Source organism: Mobula hypostoma, chromosome 1 (genome assembly GCF_963921235.1).
Source record: "Mobula hypostoma chromosome 1, sMobHyp1.1, whole genome shotgun sequence".
In the NCBI taxonomy this organism is placed as follows: Eukaryota; Metazoa; Chordata; class Chondrichthyes; order Myliobatiformes; family Myliobatidae; genus Mobula; species Mobula hypostoma.
In genome coordinates this window covers 175,585,373-175,603,560 of record NC_086097.1, presented here as the reverse complement: position 1 = coordinate 175,603,560, position 18,188 = coordinate 175,585,373, and the positions used below count along the sequence as shown (strand labels likewise).

At 38.8% G+C, this 18,188-nt stretch overlaps 1 protein-coding gene across 3 annotated transcripts in view; it reads right to left on the bottom strand.

Annotated features, from left to right (window-relative positions):
* The window catches only part of trappc8 (trafficking protein particle complex subunit 8), a 186,117-nt gene that overhangs the window by 57,554 nt on the left and 110,375 nt on the right, over positions 1–18,188 (bottom strand). For all 3 annotated transcript variants that reach the window (XM_063060131.1, XM_063060134.1, XM_063060143.1), the window contains 7 exons: positions 15,537–15,645; positions 12,590–12,784; positions 11,992–12,152; positions 10,480–10,545; positions 5,329–5,458; positions 4,830–4,958; positions 3,177–3,331 (listed from right to left, as the gene is read on the bottom strand). In XM_063060131.1, coding sequence (XP_062916201.1) covers positions 3,177–3,331; positions 4,830–4,958; positions 5,329–5,458; positions 10,480–10,545; positions 11,992–12,152; positions 12,590–12,784; positions 15,537–15,645 — 945 coding nt within the window. The remainder of the gene's footprint in view (positions 1–3,176; positions 3,332–4,829; positions 4,959–5,328; positions 5,459–10,479; positions 10,546–11,991; positions 12,153–12,589; positions 12,785–15,536; positions 15,646–18,188) is intronic.

Genomic DNA, 18,188 nt, shown 5'->3' with positions numbered 1-18,188 from the left:
AGCACATCTGAACTGCTCAGAACTTCTACTTTGTTTTTACAAGGCATTAGATTTTTCACCCCTTCATCTAAGTCCTGTCAGATGTAACGCTGTAGTTGCCCCATAATGTGTGTTATTGCAGGTAAGAATGAAATTGATAATCCCATGATATTTGCTGAGCTACAGATTTTAAAAAATATTTTGCTGCAATATTTCATAGATGCATGTTTTAAAGTTTAATGTCCTTTCTTCTGCAGTTAATGGCAACAATAAACTAACACATCACACTGAAAGCTCCAATTGCCATTTTTCAATTCAAAGTGTATGATATTGTGGCATCAGAGCTTTGGAGGACACAGCACAAATTAACTTTAGTTTTTTGAATCTGTCTTTTCTTTATTTCAATATTGGCAAGTAAATGTCAAAATGTATAGTTCAATTTTCAAAATCATAAAAGAATAGATGAAAATAATTGCAATTATTCAGCAACTCAAAATATTTGTTTGACAATGTCTTTGAAATGTTGGACAATGCATTTATTACGGCTTCATAGGGTCAGCAGTAGTTTCTGTTCCATCATGTAACAGGCATTTTCCTGACTTTTGATGGTTAGTTAAATCAGATGTTAATAGACCAGAGTTCATCCTTTTGAAGACCAGCCCCACATTTTTCCATTTAGCTGTTACAGCTAGTTTATTAAATCTTCTTGATGTACAGTATTATTCCAAGCCTGGTACTTTTTAGCAGCACTCAACTAGCATCTCTGCAACGTCTTCATAGAAAGCATTGAGCTGGAATGATCTGTGAGCAACAGGCAGCAGATGGCCTAGATTCCCCAATGGCCTCTGGTCTCTGATTACCAAAGAGCTAAAGTTCAAAGGAATTATACAGAAGGAATTATTTCAGAAGAATGAGAGGTGATCTTATAGAAACAAACAAAATTTTGAAAGGGATAGATAAGATAGAAGTAGGAAAGTTGTTTCCATTGGTAGGTGAGTCTAGAACTAGGGGACATTGCCTCAAGATTCAGGGGAGAAGATTTAGGACGGAGATGAGGAGAAACTGCTTTTCCCAAAGAGTGGTGAACCTGTGGAATTCTCTGCCCAGGGAAGCAGTTGAGGCTTCTTCATTAAATACATTTAAGATACAGTTAGATAGGTTTTTACATAGTAAAGGAATTAAGGGTTATGGGGAAAAGGCAGGTAGATGGAGCTGAGTTTACGGACAGATCAGCCATGATCTTGTTGAATGGCGGGGTAGGCTCGATGGGCCAGATGGCCTACTCCCATTCCTATTTCTTATGTTCTTACTAAGGAAGCTAAAATTTAATTTTATTTGATATATACATTGAAATAAATCCACTTACCTTTTCAGTTCAGGATGGTGATTCCAGCTGAATGAATGGCACTGTATTATATATGCCAACTATAGTTGGAATGCAGCCAGGTCCATCCTATCTGCCAAGCAGTGTATTTGTCCTAGCACTGATGTACACACCTCTTCCAATCAAGACAATTTGATAATTTTAACTCCTCAAATCCATATAGCAGATTCTACCTCAACAGAATATTTGTATTTTATATTAGCTCAACACCCAGTCATTCCACACATTACTCACTTCCTGTTCACATCCAACTCTCTACGAGTTCCTCCAAGTGTCAATAACCTCTCCATATAATCTAGAGCAAGTTGTTTTCATTTTATCTTTCTACTTTATGGTTGACAACCACTGCATTTTTAATGTTATATGTCAACAGTTGTACCATGGTTGTAACATCACAGCATTGAAACTTGAACTACCATATTTTAAATAAAATACAATGTTAAAAATGAAATTAGCCATACTCAGAAGTACTGCAAATCATAAACATTTGTCCTGACAAAGAGTTTCAGCCCGAAATGTTCACTGTTTATTCCACTCTACTTGGCTTGCTGAGTTCCTCCGCAGTTTGTGTTGCTCAGAAGTACAGCAGCCTTTCCAGAACTTCAGCGTATAAATTCAAATATGAATGCTTAAAAACATAAACATGAGCTGAAAAGGGACAATAAGCTCACTCAAGCCTGCTCTACAATTTTTGAAGATCATTGCTGATCCAATCGTTGCTTCATTAATACTTTCTTGCTCTCTCTACACCAATCCATTTCCTTGCAGTTTATATACCTGCCAAATTCCGTTAAGGCAAACACGAGGAAATCTGCAGATGCTGGAATTTCAAGCAACACATATAAAAGTTGCTGATGAACACAGCAGGCCAGACAGCATCTCTAGGAAGAGGTACAGTCGACGTTTCGGGCCGAGACCCTTCATCAGGACAAACTGAAAGAAGAGCTAGTAAGAGATTTGAAAGTGGGAGAGGGAGGGGGAGATCCAAAATGATAGGAGAAGACAGGAGGGGGAGGGATGGAGCCAAGAGCTGGACAGGTGATTGGCAAAAGGGATATGAGAGGATCATGGTACAGGAGGCCTAGGGAGAAAGAAAAGGTGGGGGGGGGGGGAACCAGAGGATAGGCAAGGGATATAATGAGGGGGACAGAGGGAGAAAAAGGAGAGAGAGAAAAAAAGAATGTGTGTATATAAATAAATAACGGATGGGGTACGAGGGGGAGGTGGGGCACTAGCAGAAGTTTGAGAAGTCAATGTTCATGCCATCAGGTTGGAGGCTACCCAGACGGAATGAATATAAGGTGTTGTTCCTCCAACCTGAATTAATGCACTTTTGTAAAAATGTCTAATATTTTCCACTCAGAGCTGACGAATTCGCATAAAATTCAAAAATCATGAAAAGTATATAATTTTAAAGGTCATAATAAAAGGAACAAACTAAAATTCTGGAAGTTGATTCCTGGTTCAAGGATTCTAGAGCTTTCATTCCCTTCATACATTGTGCCACCATGTAGCAGCTCAATGAGAACTGATTTCAAAAGGAGCAAATACCACTCAACACACTGCAGACTTATCGGATAGAGCATCGCCACTGCTGTGTTCAGAATAAAGTGGCATGAACCTTGTCCCAGATCCTTAATTCATGGAAAACTAAAAATGTTCTACTAAGATTACAAGTGTATAATATTTTCCACTTCAATGCAGATTATAATTCCACATTTAAGTTGCAAACACAAATATGAAGAAAAATCTTTTAATTCTGGAGAGTGCAAAGTTGCTAAGCAGTGTTAAAATTATACAGATAGACCTGTACCTCTAACAAGGGCATTGCCTCCGTGATGATGGGATCTAACCGCCGATCTGATCCATACTTCACAGAAGTTTTCTCTTCTTTAGTGTTATTGAGTCTAGGTCCCTGGATTTCCAGATTTTGGCGACCTCTTACTGATAACCCATGAGGAACTTTACCTGAAACATATTTATAAGGAAAATGATTTTGGATGCTTAGGAAAAAAGGCCACATCAACATTCTGTAACATAGTAATTATAGGAATGGTAAATATTTTAGAACAGTATAACATAGTTGGTGACTATTGGACCATTGTATCTTTAACAAAGTCCAATGAGTCTACAACTTTCTGCTTTTATGCTACAGCCTTGCAGCTATTTTTCTTCCATCTATTTTCAGGAGCAGGACAGTGGAGCTAATTGGAGAGTTCTTTCAAATAGCTGCTATAAAGATAACTGGCCTTTCTGCATGACAATGTATATTTCTTAAATTACTCATTAGAAATTACAGTAATTTTACATAGTTACACTGTAAAGTAAATTTCACATTTTACATCATATAAGAGTGATAATAAACTTGATTCTAAGTGCACGGATGCAAGCTGTGAAATTGTATATCGCTTTGTACAGATATAGGGAAAGCAAGGCAATGGGGCAGTTTGTATAACTTCTGAGAGCTGAACAGAGTGGTACCTTTCTGAGGCACAACTTAAGATCACAATGTGGCAAGATTTTAAATGGTGCTCTGGAAATGTTATAAACTGAATGCAAGTATTTCCCCCAAAGCTATAAGAAAATTGTATTTACTGGAAAAAGCAAGTTATTTATTTTTTCTCCTTCCCAGTTCTGACAACGGACTTTCAGCATGACATTATAACTCTTCCACCAAACATACTGCCTGACCTGGGTGCTTCTTGGATTTACAACATCTGCAGTTTATTTATTGACTTTCACTTGATGCTGGTTAGGGTTACATCATTTGAAAATGAGGAAGATCTTGGTACATTTAATCTTTAGAAAACAAAGCAGGAGTTTAGTGGGGCTGGGGGAATATTTATCTGGAAAGTTCTTTCCAAGCATGGACACAATGGCCAATGGCTATATGGTTCCACAGAGGGCTGAAATAAATTGGTTGAGAAATTAAACCAAGCACTGACAAACTAGCACATTATTGATTAAAGTCCAGTTTTTGTGAAAGCAAAAGTCAGCCTTAAAATAGCACAAGGGGGAAATGGTCAGTCAATGTTTTGGGACCAGAAATGTCTGATCTCCATTTCCCTCCTGAGATGTTTAACCCACTGAGTTCCTCCAGCAGTTTGGTGTTGCTCTACATACTTCAGCATCTTCAGTCTCTTGGTTCTTTAAAATAGTATAACCATCACTTATTTGGAAATTTGGATCCATAATCACAGCTCACTTTCTGCAAGTCTTCAACGTGTTGAAGAATAAATCTTATTTCTAGCAGCCAGATAGCACAACAGCCCCCACCACCCTCCCCCCAATATATTACAAGGACAGTATTCAGTGACTTTGCTGCTAATATTAGAAAAATATTGGGTGAGGCTAAAATAGCAGTCAATTTTCACACATATAAACTGAGCAAATCTGCATCACAAAAACATAACCGATCCCTGCATATCACAATCTGTTTGCGTTCCGCATCCACTCCCCAACTGACCTTCAGTCCAGCTTAGCCCATGGTAATACTCCAGTTGATCTGTTGAACTGGATTGTTGGAGGTTATGAGTTGTTTGCGGCTTGATTCCAGATTTTGACAAGTAAGGGCTGCTGACATTGAGGCAATTGGCTGCAGGAACAGGTTAAACAGGGGGAATTGGCACAGTCTTTACTAAAGCAAAATTGAAATAAAATGCTCAAAACATTGAACTCAGGAATTAAAAAGAAAAGGGGACTCATATTTCCAAAATCTTCAAAGTTCTCCCCCAACCCAATCTGGCAGGAATTGCCCAGCAATTTCTCCAATTTACATGACCAGCATCTGCAGAATCTTGTTTTACAAATCTAAATATTCAAATTATTGTCCTTAGTTTTACCATGTTTGCCATTGACCTTGTCTACTGTACTTTGTATACATTATTTGATTCTTTAAATATTATTTTGCAATGCATTTCTAATATTCATTGCAAATACAGAAACAGACAAATGGATCACTTTACCTGCCGCCTGCGTTCCAGGACCAGAGTCTATTCCATCCTGTTTAGCAGCTGGCAGCACTGTGCTGAGATTGTAAACGATTCCGAGAATGTGCAGCTCTCCTGTCTGGCAAGGAAGTAGCTTTAATCTTGCCTAAAGAAAAGGCAGAAATTACTTCAAAATGCATCATTTAGATTACAACATTTGCTAATTTCACAACTGTCAATAATTTTATTTCAGACTTATGGATTCAAAGGCATTTTTCTTTTGCATTCAAGAGTCACAATTATTTTATAATGCATTACAATTTAACAGCTAACACCTAGAAATGACATTCTCACTGAGGCAGATTACATTACAGCATTGTGGCATGGTACAGTCTTAAAGTGAGGCCAAAACTGACATGGAGACGTGTGTTCCCCACAGGTGGCCTCTTGCTCATTTGTAAATGACTGCTGTCCAACTTTTCCTCCATGATATTCCTTAAAATTTAACTTCTGATTTAGCATGGGATCAGGTTGGGCATATGTTTGGAGGGAAACAGCTGATGATTCAGGTTGACACCACTCATTTGCACCAGAAAGAAAATGGTAAATTATAATGTGGACCACTCCAGATGAAGGGTCTCACTCACAATGGTCTATTCCCCGCACCCCCCAACAGATGCTGCCTGACCGGAGTTCCTCTTGCCCCAGATTCCAACATCTGCAATCTCGAGTCTCCATGGAAACTGCTCTACAATCTGAGTCCTTAACAACCATCAAGTTGTCATCAACACTAATCCCTTCTTATTCTCCCCACGTTCCCATAACGTCTCACCAGTTTCTACAATTCACCTGCATACTCAGGGTAATTTACACTGGCCAATTAATCTGCCAACCTGCATACTATTGAGATGTGGGTGGAAACCACAGCACCCAGAGGAAATACACACAGTCACAGGGAGAACGTACTAACTCTTTACAGACATTACCGGAAATCAGGATTGGCCTGGGTCCTTGAAGCAGCGGTTCTATCAGTATGCCACTGTAATGTTTTTATCCCAATATAATCTAATGATACTTAGTATTAAATTCTATTCAATAACAATCATAAAATTCCTTGGAGTGTTTTTGTAACTTTCAGGAACAACAGAAGTACAAACTGCAGATGCTTCACTGTTCAATCAGAAGACACTGTGGCATTGTTCCCTGAGGAAAGGGAAACTTGTCAGCCTCCTAACCAAAAACCATCCTATAAGTTATCACACCATTTAAGTAATTCAACTGATTGCTCTGTGCAACTTGATGACTATGCCTTCTGTGAAAAATCATGTTAACAAAATAATTGTGCCAAAGCTACTTGCATCACAAGAACTGGGAGAGTGTGGACTCAGAATTACCCCACTAGTGGAAGTAATTCCCATATCTAAAGCAAGTGGCCAAAACATTATCACTGAAACCCATAATTTTCAGAGACTTCAATTAGTATCAGCAATACCCACTAAATATAGTGTGAGTAATAGATGTTGATACAAAGCTCAGGAAACACTTCATCACACAAGATTATTTCAAAGTGCATCTGAGCCAAAGAGCACCACAGAAGTCACCTGATCACTAGTCATCTAGTTAAATGAGGTAACAGAATATGGAGAATATGCCCTTCAAGATCTGCTCTCAAAGTGCAGCACTCAACAGTGATGCAGCTAATGGAGCTCCAGCCTCACAATGCCAGAGACCCAAGTCCAAACATGATCTCCAGTACTGTGTGGAGTTTGCATGTTCTCCTTGTGACTGTGCATGTCTTCTCCAGGTATTCTGGTTTCTTCCCACATTGCAAAGGCACAGAGGCTGGCTGGTTAATTGGCCACTATAAATTTAGCCAGTGTGCATGTGAGGGGAATAACTTGGAAGGAGATCATGAGAATGTGGGAATAATAAAACAAAATGTGATTAATGTAGGCTAACAGCACAAACTCAGTGGGCTGCATCTGTGATGATAACACAGCACATAGTAAAAAATTCAAACATGCTCTCCATCTGAATGTGTTCTTTTGATGTTGTTTCATATGGCAGGTGCTTTTTTTTCCTCTTCAGAAGCTGGGGTTTGCCGGGTGCCCCATTGGTGGAGTGTTTGCTCTGTTTCAGCATGTCGACTTCTGAGTCTATTTGCAGCTGCCCAGTTTTGTCTGATAGCTGTAGCAAAGCCTGGGAGGAGCGGGGTGGGGGCATGTTGGTGTGCCAGTATTAGCACTATTCAGTGTGTCCATAAGAGTTGAGGTTTTTCAAGTTGTAGAAATGTTTTCGAGATTTGAGTCAGGAAGATGGAGGAGCACTTTTGATGAGCTTACAAACTGGAAAGCTGTTGGGCATATTTTGGATATGCTTGTAGAATTTTGCTGAAGCTACTGTTCTACAGATCTCTGGGGGCGTTATTCTGCTCTGTTGGGAGCCTTTGGCCAGCTGTGATTTTAGGACTCCTGAGATTCTCATAGAAGTATGGAGCTGTGTATTGATGATGTTTGTGTGAGCACTTCTAACTAGCTCTCATTTCTTTCAAACACTATTTTCACAAACCTTAAGTAATGGTGCAGAAGCTCTGGCAGAACCAAGTCAAAACTAAATTGATTTCATATTGAACAATGAATAATAGTATTTATTAATCTGAAAGTGAATTTTGTTAATACCCTAACCAGTGAATTGCATTTCATTGTCCAATACGGATTCAAAATATATCTTGGCTCCAAATGATTGGACTCAGCTCAATACATCACAGGCACACCTTCACATACAGTACTGTCTTAGGCACATGTAAAAAAATCTGTAATGCGAAAATGATTTCAAAAATATTAAAGTTTCTAAATATCAATATTTACTATAAAGAGCAGTAAACAGTAAAACATTAAATCAAATCAATATTTGATGTGACCACCCTTTGCCTTTAAAACTGCAATAATTATCTTAGGTACAATTTCTCTGTTGTGCAGTTTTATCAGAAAATTGGCTAGTAGGTTGTTTCAAGCATCTTGGAGAACTTGCCACAGTTCTTCTGAAGACTTTAACCATCACTTGCTTCTGTCTCTTCAGGTAGTCCAAAACTGCCTCAATGATGTTGAGATCACAGTTTTGTGGAGGCCAGACCATCTAAACCCATATAAAAGATCTATGATGCCTAAATATTGGCATGGTGCTGTATGTACATGAGGCACTGCCTCAAGACAGCAAAATCTACCAAAGAACTCTACCAACTATGCTGTCATCTTACAGCTACCATTAGACAGGAGGTACAGTAACTCGAAGTTCCACACCATCAGGTTCAAGAACGACTTGCCTTCAATCACTTGTTTCTTGAACTAACCAGCACAACTCTCATCACTAACTGTCAAGCAACAGGCTGACCTCCAAGTACAATGGACTGTTTCTTCAGCTCTAATTGTGTCCTCTCATATGCTTTATATGTCAATGATTATGTTACTTGAATGATGGAATTGATTGCTTTGTGGCCAAGTTTGCGGACAATATGAAGACAGATGGAGGGGCAGGAGGTATGAGGAAGCAGGGAATCTGCAGGACTTAGATTAGGGTAATGGGCAAAGAAGTGGCAGAAAGAATACAGTGTAGGGAAGTATATGGTCATGCACTTTGGTAGATCAAATAAAGGTGTATACTATTTTCTAAACGGGGAGAAAAATTCAGAAATCCAAGGCACAAAGGGATGTGGGAGTCCTCGAGCAGGATTCGCTAAGGTTAACTTGCAGGTGCAGTCTGTGGTAAGGAAGGCAAAGACAATGTTAACAATCATTTTGGAAAGGATTAGAATATAAAAGATGTAATGTTGAGGCTCTATAAGGCATTATAAACTTGGAGTACTGAGCAGTTTTGGGTCCCTTCCCCAAGCAAAGATGGTCCAGAGGAGGTTCACGAGAAAGATCCAGGGAATAAAGGGGTTAACACACAAGGACCGTTTGATAGCTCTGGGCTTGTACTCCACAAGACCACAAGATACAGGAGCAAAAGTAGGCTATTCAGCCCATCGAGTCTGTTCCACCAATCATGGGCTGATCCAATTTTTCCAGTCATCCCCACTCCCCTGCTTTCCATAAGACCTAAGAATGAGGGGGGAATCTCATTAAAACCTATCGAAAATTGAAAGGCCTAGATAGAACGGATGTGGAGAGGATGTTTCCTATAGTGAGGGAATCTAGGACCAGACAGCACAGCCTCAGAATAGAGGAACTTCCATTTAGAACAGAGATAAGGTGGAATTTCTTTAGCCAGAGGGTAGTGAATCGTGGAATTGTCGAGGACAAATTACAAAAGTGGAGTTTGCTAAATTCTTGATTAATCAAAGGTTATGGGGAAAAAGCAGGAGAATGGGCTTGAGAAGGATAATAGATCAGCCTTGACAGAATGACAGAGCAGACTCAATAGGCTGAATAGCCTAATTCAGTTCCTGTGTCTTATCATCTTTACGTCTAACCTATACTTTTCTTATTAAGGCCGTCTCTGATGCCACGTGCCTGTAATGCTGATCCAGACAAGTTTTTCATTGACTTGTGCATACAAAAATAAACATGACTTGATCATTCTGAAATCCAGTTCTGTACAGATACCCGAAATATGTGAAGGTGATGAATTGAATATTATGTAACTGTGACTAGTAACTCCAGCATCAAGCTCAGATTCTCTTCCTGGCTTATGTTGAGTGAGCCAATCTCAGCCTATTTCTTCCATGCCCCCCCCCCACCCCAATTCAATTTTTGGGATGTAGGCATCCTGGGCCATTTCAGAGGGTACTGTGGAATCAACCATATGGGTGGTCAAGGATGGTATTTTTTTCTAGAAGAGCACTGTTTCAGTTTTACAACCACCAAAGATTACTCATAAATATTTTGAATAAAAGAGTATGGAATCAGAGTCCACAGCTGCCATTGTGAGATTCAATCTCAAGCCTCTGGAGTGTTATAGCCCGGGTCTCTAGGTTAGTGATCGAGTCATTTAATTGCTGAACCACCATTGTTCCCTTAACAGCAGCAGATATTCCACAATCAACTTGTGTGTGAGTGTGATCAAGACATGGGTTTCATTATGTATTCTCTTCCCTTGATGGAGCTGTCTCCAAAGGAAAAGGAGGAAAAAGAAGGGGGATTATTTTTGCCAGGATAAATTTATTGCAGAGAAAGTATAAATACTCACCACTTTGGTTTCTTCACCACTTATTTGAAATTCATTTATTACTTCCGTGACAATACTCTGAGATGCCTGAAATCATGAAAACCACATTTTGTTTAAATGGTATGTTATTTTCCAACTAATCCTCCAAAGAGTGAATTAGTTGATTTATACAGTTATGAAGAGTTAGCTCTATGCAAAACTACTTTCCATTTCTTGTATTCAATAGCTGGAGCTACCTAGCAGGTCAAGCACTAACTGTAGTGAGAAATGTTTCAAGTCAATGCCCTTTGATCAGAACAGTTCAGCATTTTTAATACTAACCATATTTCAGGTCAGAATCAGATTTGTCATCACTAATGTACACACAGAGGTCACTTTATTAGGTACACTCATGGTTTTCTGCTGCGTTGGCCATCTACTATATGATTCGACGTGGTGTGCGCTCTTTTGCACACCACTGTTGTAACACGTGATTATTTGAGTTAGTTGCCTTTCTACCAGCTTAAACCAGTCTGGCCATTCTCCTCTGACCTCTATCATTAACAAGGTATTCCTCCTCTCTCTCTCTCCCGCACCACAGAACTGCTACTCACAGGATTTTTTTTTGTTGTTTTTCAGACCATTCTCTGTAAACTCCAGAGATTTGCATGTGAAATTCCCAGGAGATCAGCAGTTTCTGAGATACTCGAAAGATCTATCTGGCACCAACAAACATTCTACAGTGTAAGTACCTCAAAGCAAATTTTTTCCTATTTTGATGCTTGGGCTGAACAACAACTGAACCTCTGTATGCTTTTATGTATTGAGATGCTGCCACATGATTGGCTGAATAGACATACCTAAAGGTGTAATTAGGTGTATCTAATAAAGTGGCCACTGAGTGTATATACCATAAAATGTGTCATTTTGTGCTAGCAGTACATTGCAAAAATTAAAATTGCTGTAAATTACAAAAATAGTGCAAAATATAATGAGGGGGAAGAAGCCATTTCTGAATGGCTGAGTTTGGGTTGCATGAGTGAAGTTTAGAGTATCTGTGGTGACTTGCATTTGGTTATTTTTGTTCTGGCTTAGTTGCTACCGATCCTAGACCCAAAATGTTTCCCTTCTACAGATCCTGCCAGACCTGCTGAATTTTGAGCACTTCCTGGATTTATAGCAGATTTGTTCATATTTATAATTTTTCTTATGTCATTAAACCATGTCAACAGGAGTGGAAAAACAACCTAATACCAAAGGAAACATTAAGGATGGGCATCTCCAAATTCTACAGAGTGAAGAATGTGCAGAAGCTATTTCCATAGAGTAAAAGGGAACTTTGGCAGTTCAAGCTGTGACAAAAGAGATAAAATAAATGGGCTGAAACACATTAAACCTGTTACTTTGGTATGTAGACAATGAATTAAACAATTAAAGAGTGGAGTAGCCATTGAAAATTGGCAATGAAAATCGGAAGTTTTCAAGCTAGTCCAATAGTTACAGAATATTGTATCAGTTAGCTCAAAAACAATTATTCCAAAAACATATCATTACCTTTAGATGTAAGTCTTTCTCGTTGCTGATCGACTCTCTTGCATCTTCTTCTGAATCTTTAGTAAAGTCTCTAAAGTTAAATTTCCACAACAACGACAGATCACTCAACAACAGAGGGACCTTCAAAGGATTTTTGAACACTACTTCAACTGTAACTGGTTCTAGAAACAATAACAGAAAGATAGTAAGAATGACAAAACACTACAGCGTGTCACACTGGACTAACCTCCAAAATCACTTTGGCAGGATGCAGAAAACAGGGTATTTTAAAGGGAAATAATAAATTTTAAATAATGTTAAACAAAAGTAGTAATTACAGTGATTTCAGGAAGCAATAAAAGTATAAAACCTTAACCCAAAGGTAGCATATAGGTAGATAAGGTGATGAAGGAGGCATAATTGGAGATAATACAGGAAATACTATTGTCAATTTGAGCACAACTATAAAAAATTAAGTCAAAACAAATATTGATTGAGACACAAGTAGTAAGCAGCAAATCAGAGATTAATAATTTAAAGCTTACATTAATTGGCTAAGAGCTTTACAGTCAGTACACCAACAGTTTCCTTCGAGGACTAATTATGTGAACTGACTTACCTTCTACCACGGCCATGGGAAGGCGCAAGTTGTCAGTCTGGCTGTTGAGACAATACTGAGTGTGCTGAAAATTCTGAGGGATTGTTCCTTTGTTCACCACAGTTACAACCCGTTCCTCAAGCTCTTTCCATTGCTGGGAAGCCTCACGTTCATATTCCTGATCCAAGCTGACATGGGTGGCTGCTTGTTTTTCTCCTAACGGGAAGGGAAACAGAATGTTATATTATCAGCACCTGTTTCAAGTTAAATAGACTTGTCGGCCCAAGTCATCCACACTGACCATGATGCCTATTTGAGCTAGTCTCATTTGCCTGTGTATGCCTCAAAAACTTCTTCACCTTTCCTGCCCATGAACCAGTCCATATGCCTGCCTCTACTAATTCTTTTGACAGCTCAATCCACATATCCATAACCCTGTATGGAAAACATGTCACAATATTCTGAAGTGTGTTGTCACCAACAACTTGCACAGCTGTAACATAACATTCCAGCTTTTGTACTCAAGATTTAGGACATCCAATGAAGGCAAGTGTATCATACGCCTTCTTCACCACCTTATCTACCTGTATCACCATTTTCATAGAGAGAAGTACAGCACTCCCCATACTAGATTCTTTTGCCTGCAGATCCTGGCTTGTCCTTCATGACTTTCTTAAATAAAGGTACAACATAATACATCCTCTGGTCCTCCAGTACTTCACCCCGGTTAAGGAAAATACAAACATCTGTCAGGGCCCCAGCAATTTCTTCCTTTGCTTCTCACAATCTTGGGGTACAGTTGGTCAGGTTTCAGTGATTTATTCATCTTTATGCATCTCAAAATCACCTCTTTTGTAATGCAAATCTGTTTCTGGACATCTGCTCCCTGAGTTCTGTAGTTTCTATAACTTTCTCCATGGCAAATATAGGTGAGGCATTTAAAACATTGTCCTTATCCCAGGCCTACATTCAAATGAATACATTGTCTCTCAATAGACCTATTCACTCCCTAGTTACCATCTAGCCTATCCCCACTTTTCCTTTTGAATATTGGGGCAAAATTAGCTGCGTACTTCTACAGTATTAGCCAAAATGCTGAATCTGCACAGAAAAGAAAAAAACGATTCTCACAGCTATCTGGACTATACCTCTTCCCACCCTGTCACTCGCAAAAATATCATTCCCTTCTCTAAGTTTCTTCATCTTCACCGCATCTACTCTCAGGATGAGTCTTTTCATTCCAGAACTAATGAGATGTTCTTCTTCAAAGAAAGGGACTTCCCTTCCTTCATCATCAACTCTGCCCTCACCTCATCCTCCCACCAGCCCACCAGAGATAGGGTTCCTCTTGTCCTGATCTACCGCCCCAGTAGCCTCCGCATCCAGCACATAATTCTCTGCAACTTCTGCCATTAACAAAGGGATCCCACCACCAAGCATACATTTCCCTCCCCCCTCCCACTTTCCACAGGAATCACTTCTCACGCAACTCCCTTGTCTTTTCATCACTCCCCACTGATCTCCCTCATGGTACTTATCCTTGCAAGTGGAACAAGTGCCACACGTGTCCCTACACCTCCTCCCTATCATTCAGAGCCCCAAACAGTCTTTACAGGTGAGGCAACACTTCACCAGAGTCTGTTGGAGTCATCTACAGTATCCGGTACTCCCAGTATGGCCTCCTGTATATTGGCGAGACCCAACATAGATTTGGAAATCGTTTTGCCAAGCACCTACGCTCCATCCACCAGAAAAGGTGCGATCTTCCGTTGGCCACCCACTTCAATTCTACTTCCCATTCTGACATGTCAGTCCATGGCTGCCCCTACTGCCGCAATGAGGCCACACTCGGGTTGGAGGTGCAATACCTTATATTCCATGAGGGTAGCCTCAAACTTGATGGCATGAACATAGATTTCTCAAACTTCCTGAAATTGCCCACCGCCCACCATTGTCCCCTTCACCATTCCCCATTCCCATTTCCCTCTCACCTTATCTCCTCACCTGCCCATCACCTCCCTCTGGTGCTCCTCTCCCTTTTCTTCCATGGGCCTCTGTCCTCACCTTTCAGAATCCCCCTTCTCCTGCCCTTTATCTCTTTCACCCATCAGCTTCCCCGCTGTCACTTTACCCCTCTCACAGTTTCACCCATTACCTACCATCTTCCTCCCCCCCCCCACCTCTTGCTCTAACTTCTCATCTTTTCCCCCCAGTCCTGATGAAGGGTCATAAGCCCAAAATGTTGACTGTTTACATTTTTCCATAGATGCCGTCTGGCCTGGTGAGTTCCTCCAGCATTTGTGTGCAGCTTGGATTTCCAGCATCTGCAGATTTTCACATCATTGAAATAATGTCTGGTCTTTCACTTTATCTATCCTTGTGACTTAATAAGACTTGATACTTAAATCTAATAGTTTTGGAAGATTTAAGCAGAATACATGCAAAAGATCTACAAAGTAAAAAAATCAATCTGGATTTCACATTAATAGCCACTTCATGAACAGACATGTTAAACCCAGCCAGATGAATTGATTTTAAGCACAAATTGAGCAATATCTGCTCTACACAAAAATGAAATTACATTCAAAATCTTACATACTCTCACTGTTAAGCTTACTACCCAAAAATTGCAAAGACCTGGTGATTTAATACATTAAACAGGTAGAACAGCAATTTGAAAATTTTCAAATGAAAATCTTCATAATCGTTAAATTGTCTTAAAAAGCCTGACTGGTACACTTCTTTCAGAGAAGGAACCCATCTCTTCTTCCTCAGCCTGGCTTACATACTGCCAATCTTACTCCAGTTGCAACGACTCTTTCGATATGGTGGTTAGCTGTGCAGTTATAAACTTAAGGCAACAGATGGGCAAAAATACCTTCATTGCCCACATCCAACCATGTAAACTAAAACTCTGCTAGAATGCTCTTTTTAAATATAATCAGCGAAGAAAAAACAAACAACCAACCTTCTGAAGGGCGCCTGTCGTGTCCAAAAAAGACCCGTGTTGCTGAGCTCTTAATGTAGGGCAAGGGAAGTTGGGGTAATGGTCCTTCTGGTAAGAACTGGCTCACATTCTAAAATAGGAAAAGGTTGATTTCTTTAGTTACTAATATTTTAAATTATTACAATTTCAGTAATATTCAAATAGATCTTCACTCCGTGATCCCATCCTTAGGTTATCAGTTTTATCCTTTGCTTCTTAATTTGCAACAGTGGCAAATTTTACTGGGAGTTGAAGAGTTCTGCATTGATCTAACCTTCAAATCAAAAACTTCAAGAAAAAATTGGAAGTGTAATAAATCAAATTAAATGCAAATACTGAATAAAAGGTCGCCAGATTTGCTCAAATTTAAAGGATGTATCAAATGTCCAACTTCTTATTTTCTCTAAACTTAAACAGAACACAATGGAGGAAAGACAATAAAAGACCGTAGGTGGATTAGAATCCTTCCACTTCAATAAAATGGCTCTCCTAGCCAATAAAGTCGAAAAGGCTATCATACGTTGAGCAGAAACAGGAATGATTCCAGCTTCCGATGGGATAATCCCAAAAATTGCCGTAAGCAAATTAGGTTGTAGATCCAGATCCAAGACTTTCGATAACGTTTTAAAAACATCTCTCCAAAAGTTATCTAGCTTTATACAAGACCAATACATGTGAGTTAAAGTGGCCACCTCAATATTACATGTCACAAATAGGATTGATATTGGAAAAAATACGCGCTAGTTTATCCTTTGACCTATGGGCCCGATGCACTACCTTGAACTGTATCAAGGAGTGGCGGGCACAAATAGAGGAGTTATTAACCAAGTGAAAAATTTTACTCCATTGATTATCTGAAAATGACTCCTGAAATTCCAATTCCCAAGCACGTTTAATTTTATCATTAGCTATCATTCGTAAGTTCAATAACCCTTTATAGATTATAGCTACCAACCCTTTTGGAAATGGTTTAAACTGAAAGAGAGCATCTGTCATATTAGGTGGATAAGCAGAGGGGTAATTTGGCAACAAACCACGTAAAAAATTGCTAATTTGTAAATATCTAAAAAAGTGTACATTAGATAAATCATATTTATCCACTAACTGAGAAAAAGACATTAAACAGTCCCACAAAAACAAATCTGAAAAAGTTATTATTCCCTTGGTTTTCCAAATTAAAAAGGCCTTATCCAAAATTGATGGTTTAAAAAAAAATTCAGATGGATATTACTAGAAAGAGTAAAATTATTTAGCTCAAAAGATCTACGAAACTGAAACCAAATTCTTAACGTATGTTTAATAATGGGTTTAAAATCTTGTCTACTAATCTTCCAAAATCAAAAGGGAAGAGGAGCTCCCAGTAAAGAGGCCAAAGAGAAACCTTTCACCGAGTTTACCTCTAGATCCAACCATGAAGGACATTCATGTATATCTGAATAGTGAATCCAAAAAGTAAAATATCGAATATTAATTGCCCATTCTAAAATTTGGCGAAGCCATACCACCATCCTTTTTTAATTTCTGCAATAAGAGTTTATTCAATCTAGGATTTTTATTGTTCCAAATATATGATAAGATTATAGAATCTGTTCTGTCAAAGAACTTTTTAGGAACAAAGGAAGGAACTGCCTGAAATATAAATTAAAAAAAATATTAAAAAAAGTTTCAGTAAGACGATCATTTTAATAGCATTAATTTGACCTAGTAATGATAATGTACTAGGCGACCATTTAGAAAGCATTTGTTTGGTGTAATCAATTAATGAAAAAAAATTATATTTATAAAGATCCTTAAAATTTTTGGTAATTTTAATACCAAGATAGGTAAAGTAATATTTAGCAATACTAAAAGGTACTTGATGATTTGGATCCGAGTAATTATTAATAGGAAATAACTCACTTTTATGTAAATTTAATTTATACCCAGAGAAACTACTGAATTCACAAAATATAGATAACATAGAAGGAATAGATTTCCTAGGATCTGAAATATAAACTAGCAGGTCATCTACATATAATGAAACCTTGTGTATTTTGTCCCGTCTTTTAATACCCTGACCAGTATTAGAATCTCTAAGAGCAATAGCAAGGGATTCTAAGGCCAAGTTAAATAACAAAGGGCTAAGAACAAGCATATAATACACTTTAATGAGGAACATGGCCGTGCAAACAACCCAGTTGGGTCTTTCTTTTTCCATGCTAAACATTGCAAGGATTTCCATTAAGATTTTTAACAATTTGCTGGAAGAACTCAGTGAGTCAATCAGCATCTGTGCAAGGGAAGGAATTGTCAATGTTTCAGATCAAAACTCTGCATCTGAGCCCTACAGTCCTGATGTAGGGTTTCAACTTGAAGCCTCAACAATTCCTTTCCTCACAGATGCTGACTGATCCACTGAGTTCTTCCAGAAGATTGATTGTTTTTCCAGATCCAAGCATCTGGAGTCAGGTGTGCACCAAAATGTAGCTTGGGTGGAGGCCAAGATGCATCCTTTTTGAAAAACAATCTATATCCATATCCATTTTATTTGAAAGTAAAACATCACAGAAACAAAAGAATCCATACAGGGATCTGAAATTAAAATGAACCAACACTGCAATCTCCAAGGGTGTACAGGGGATAAAAGCAGTTGCT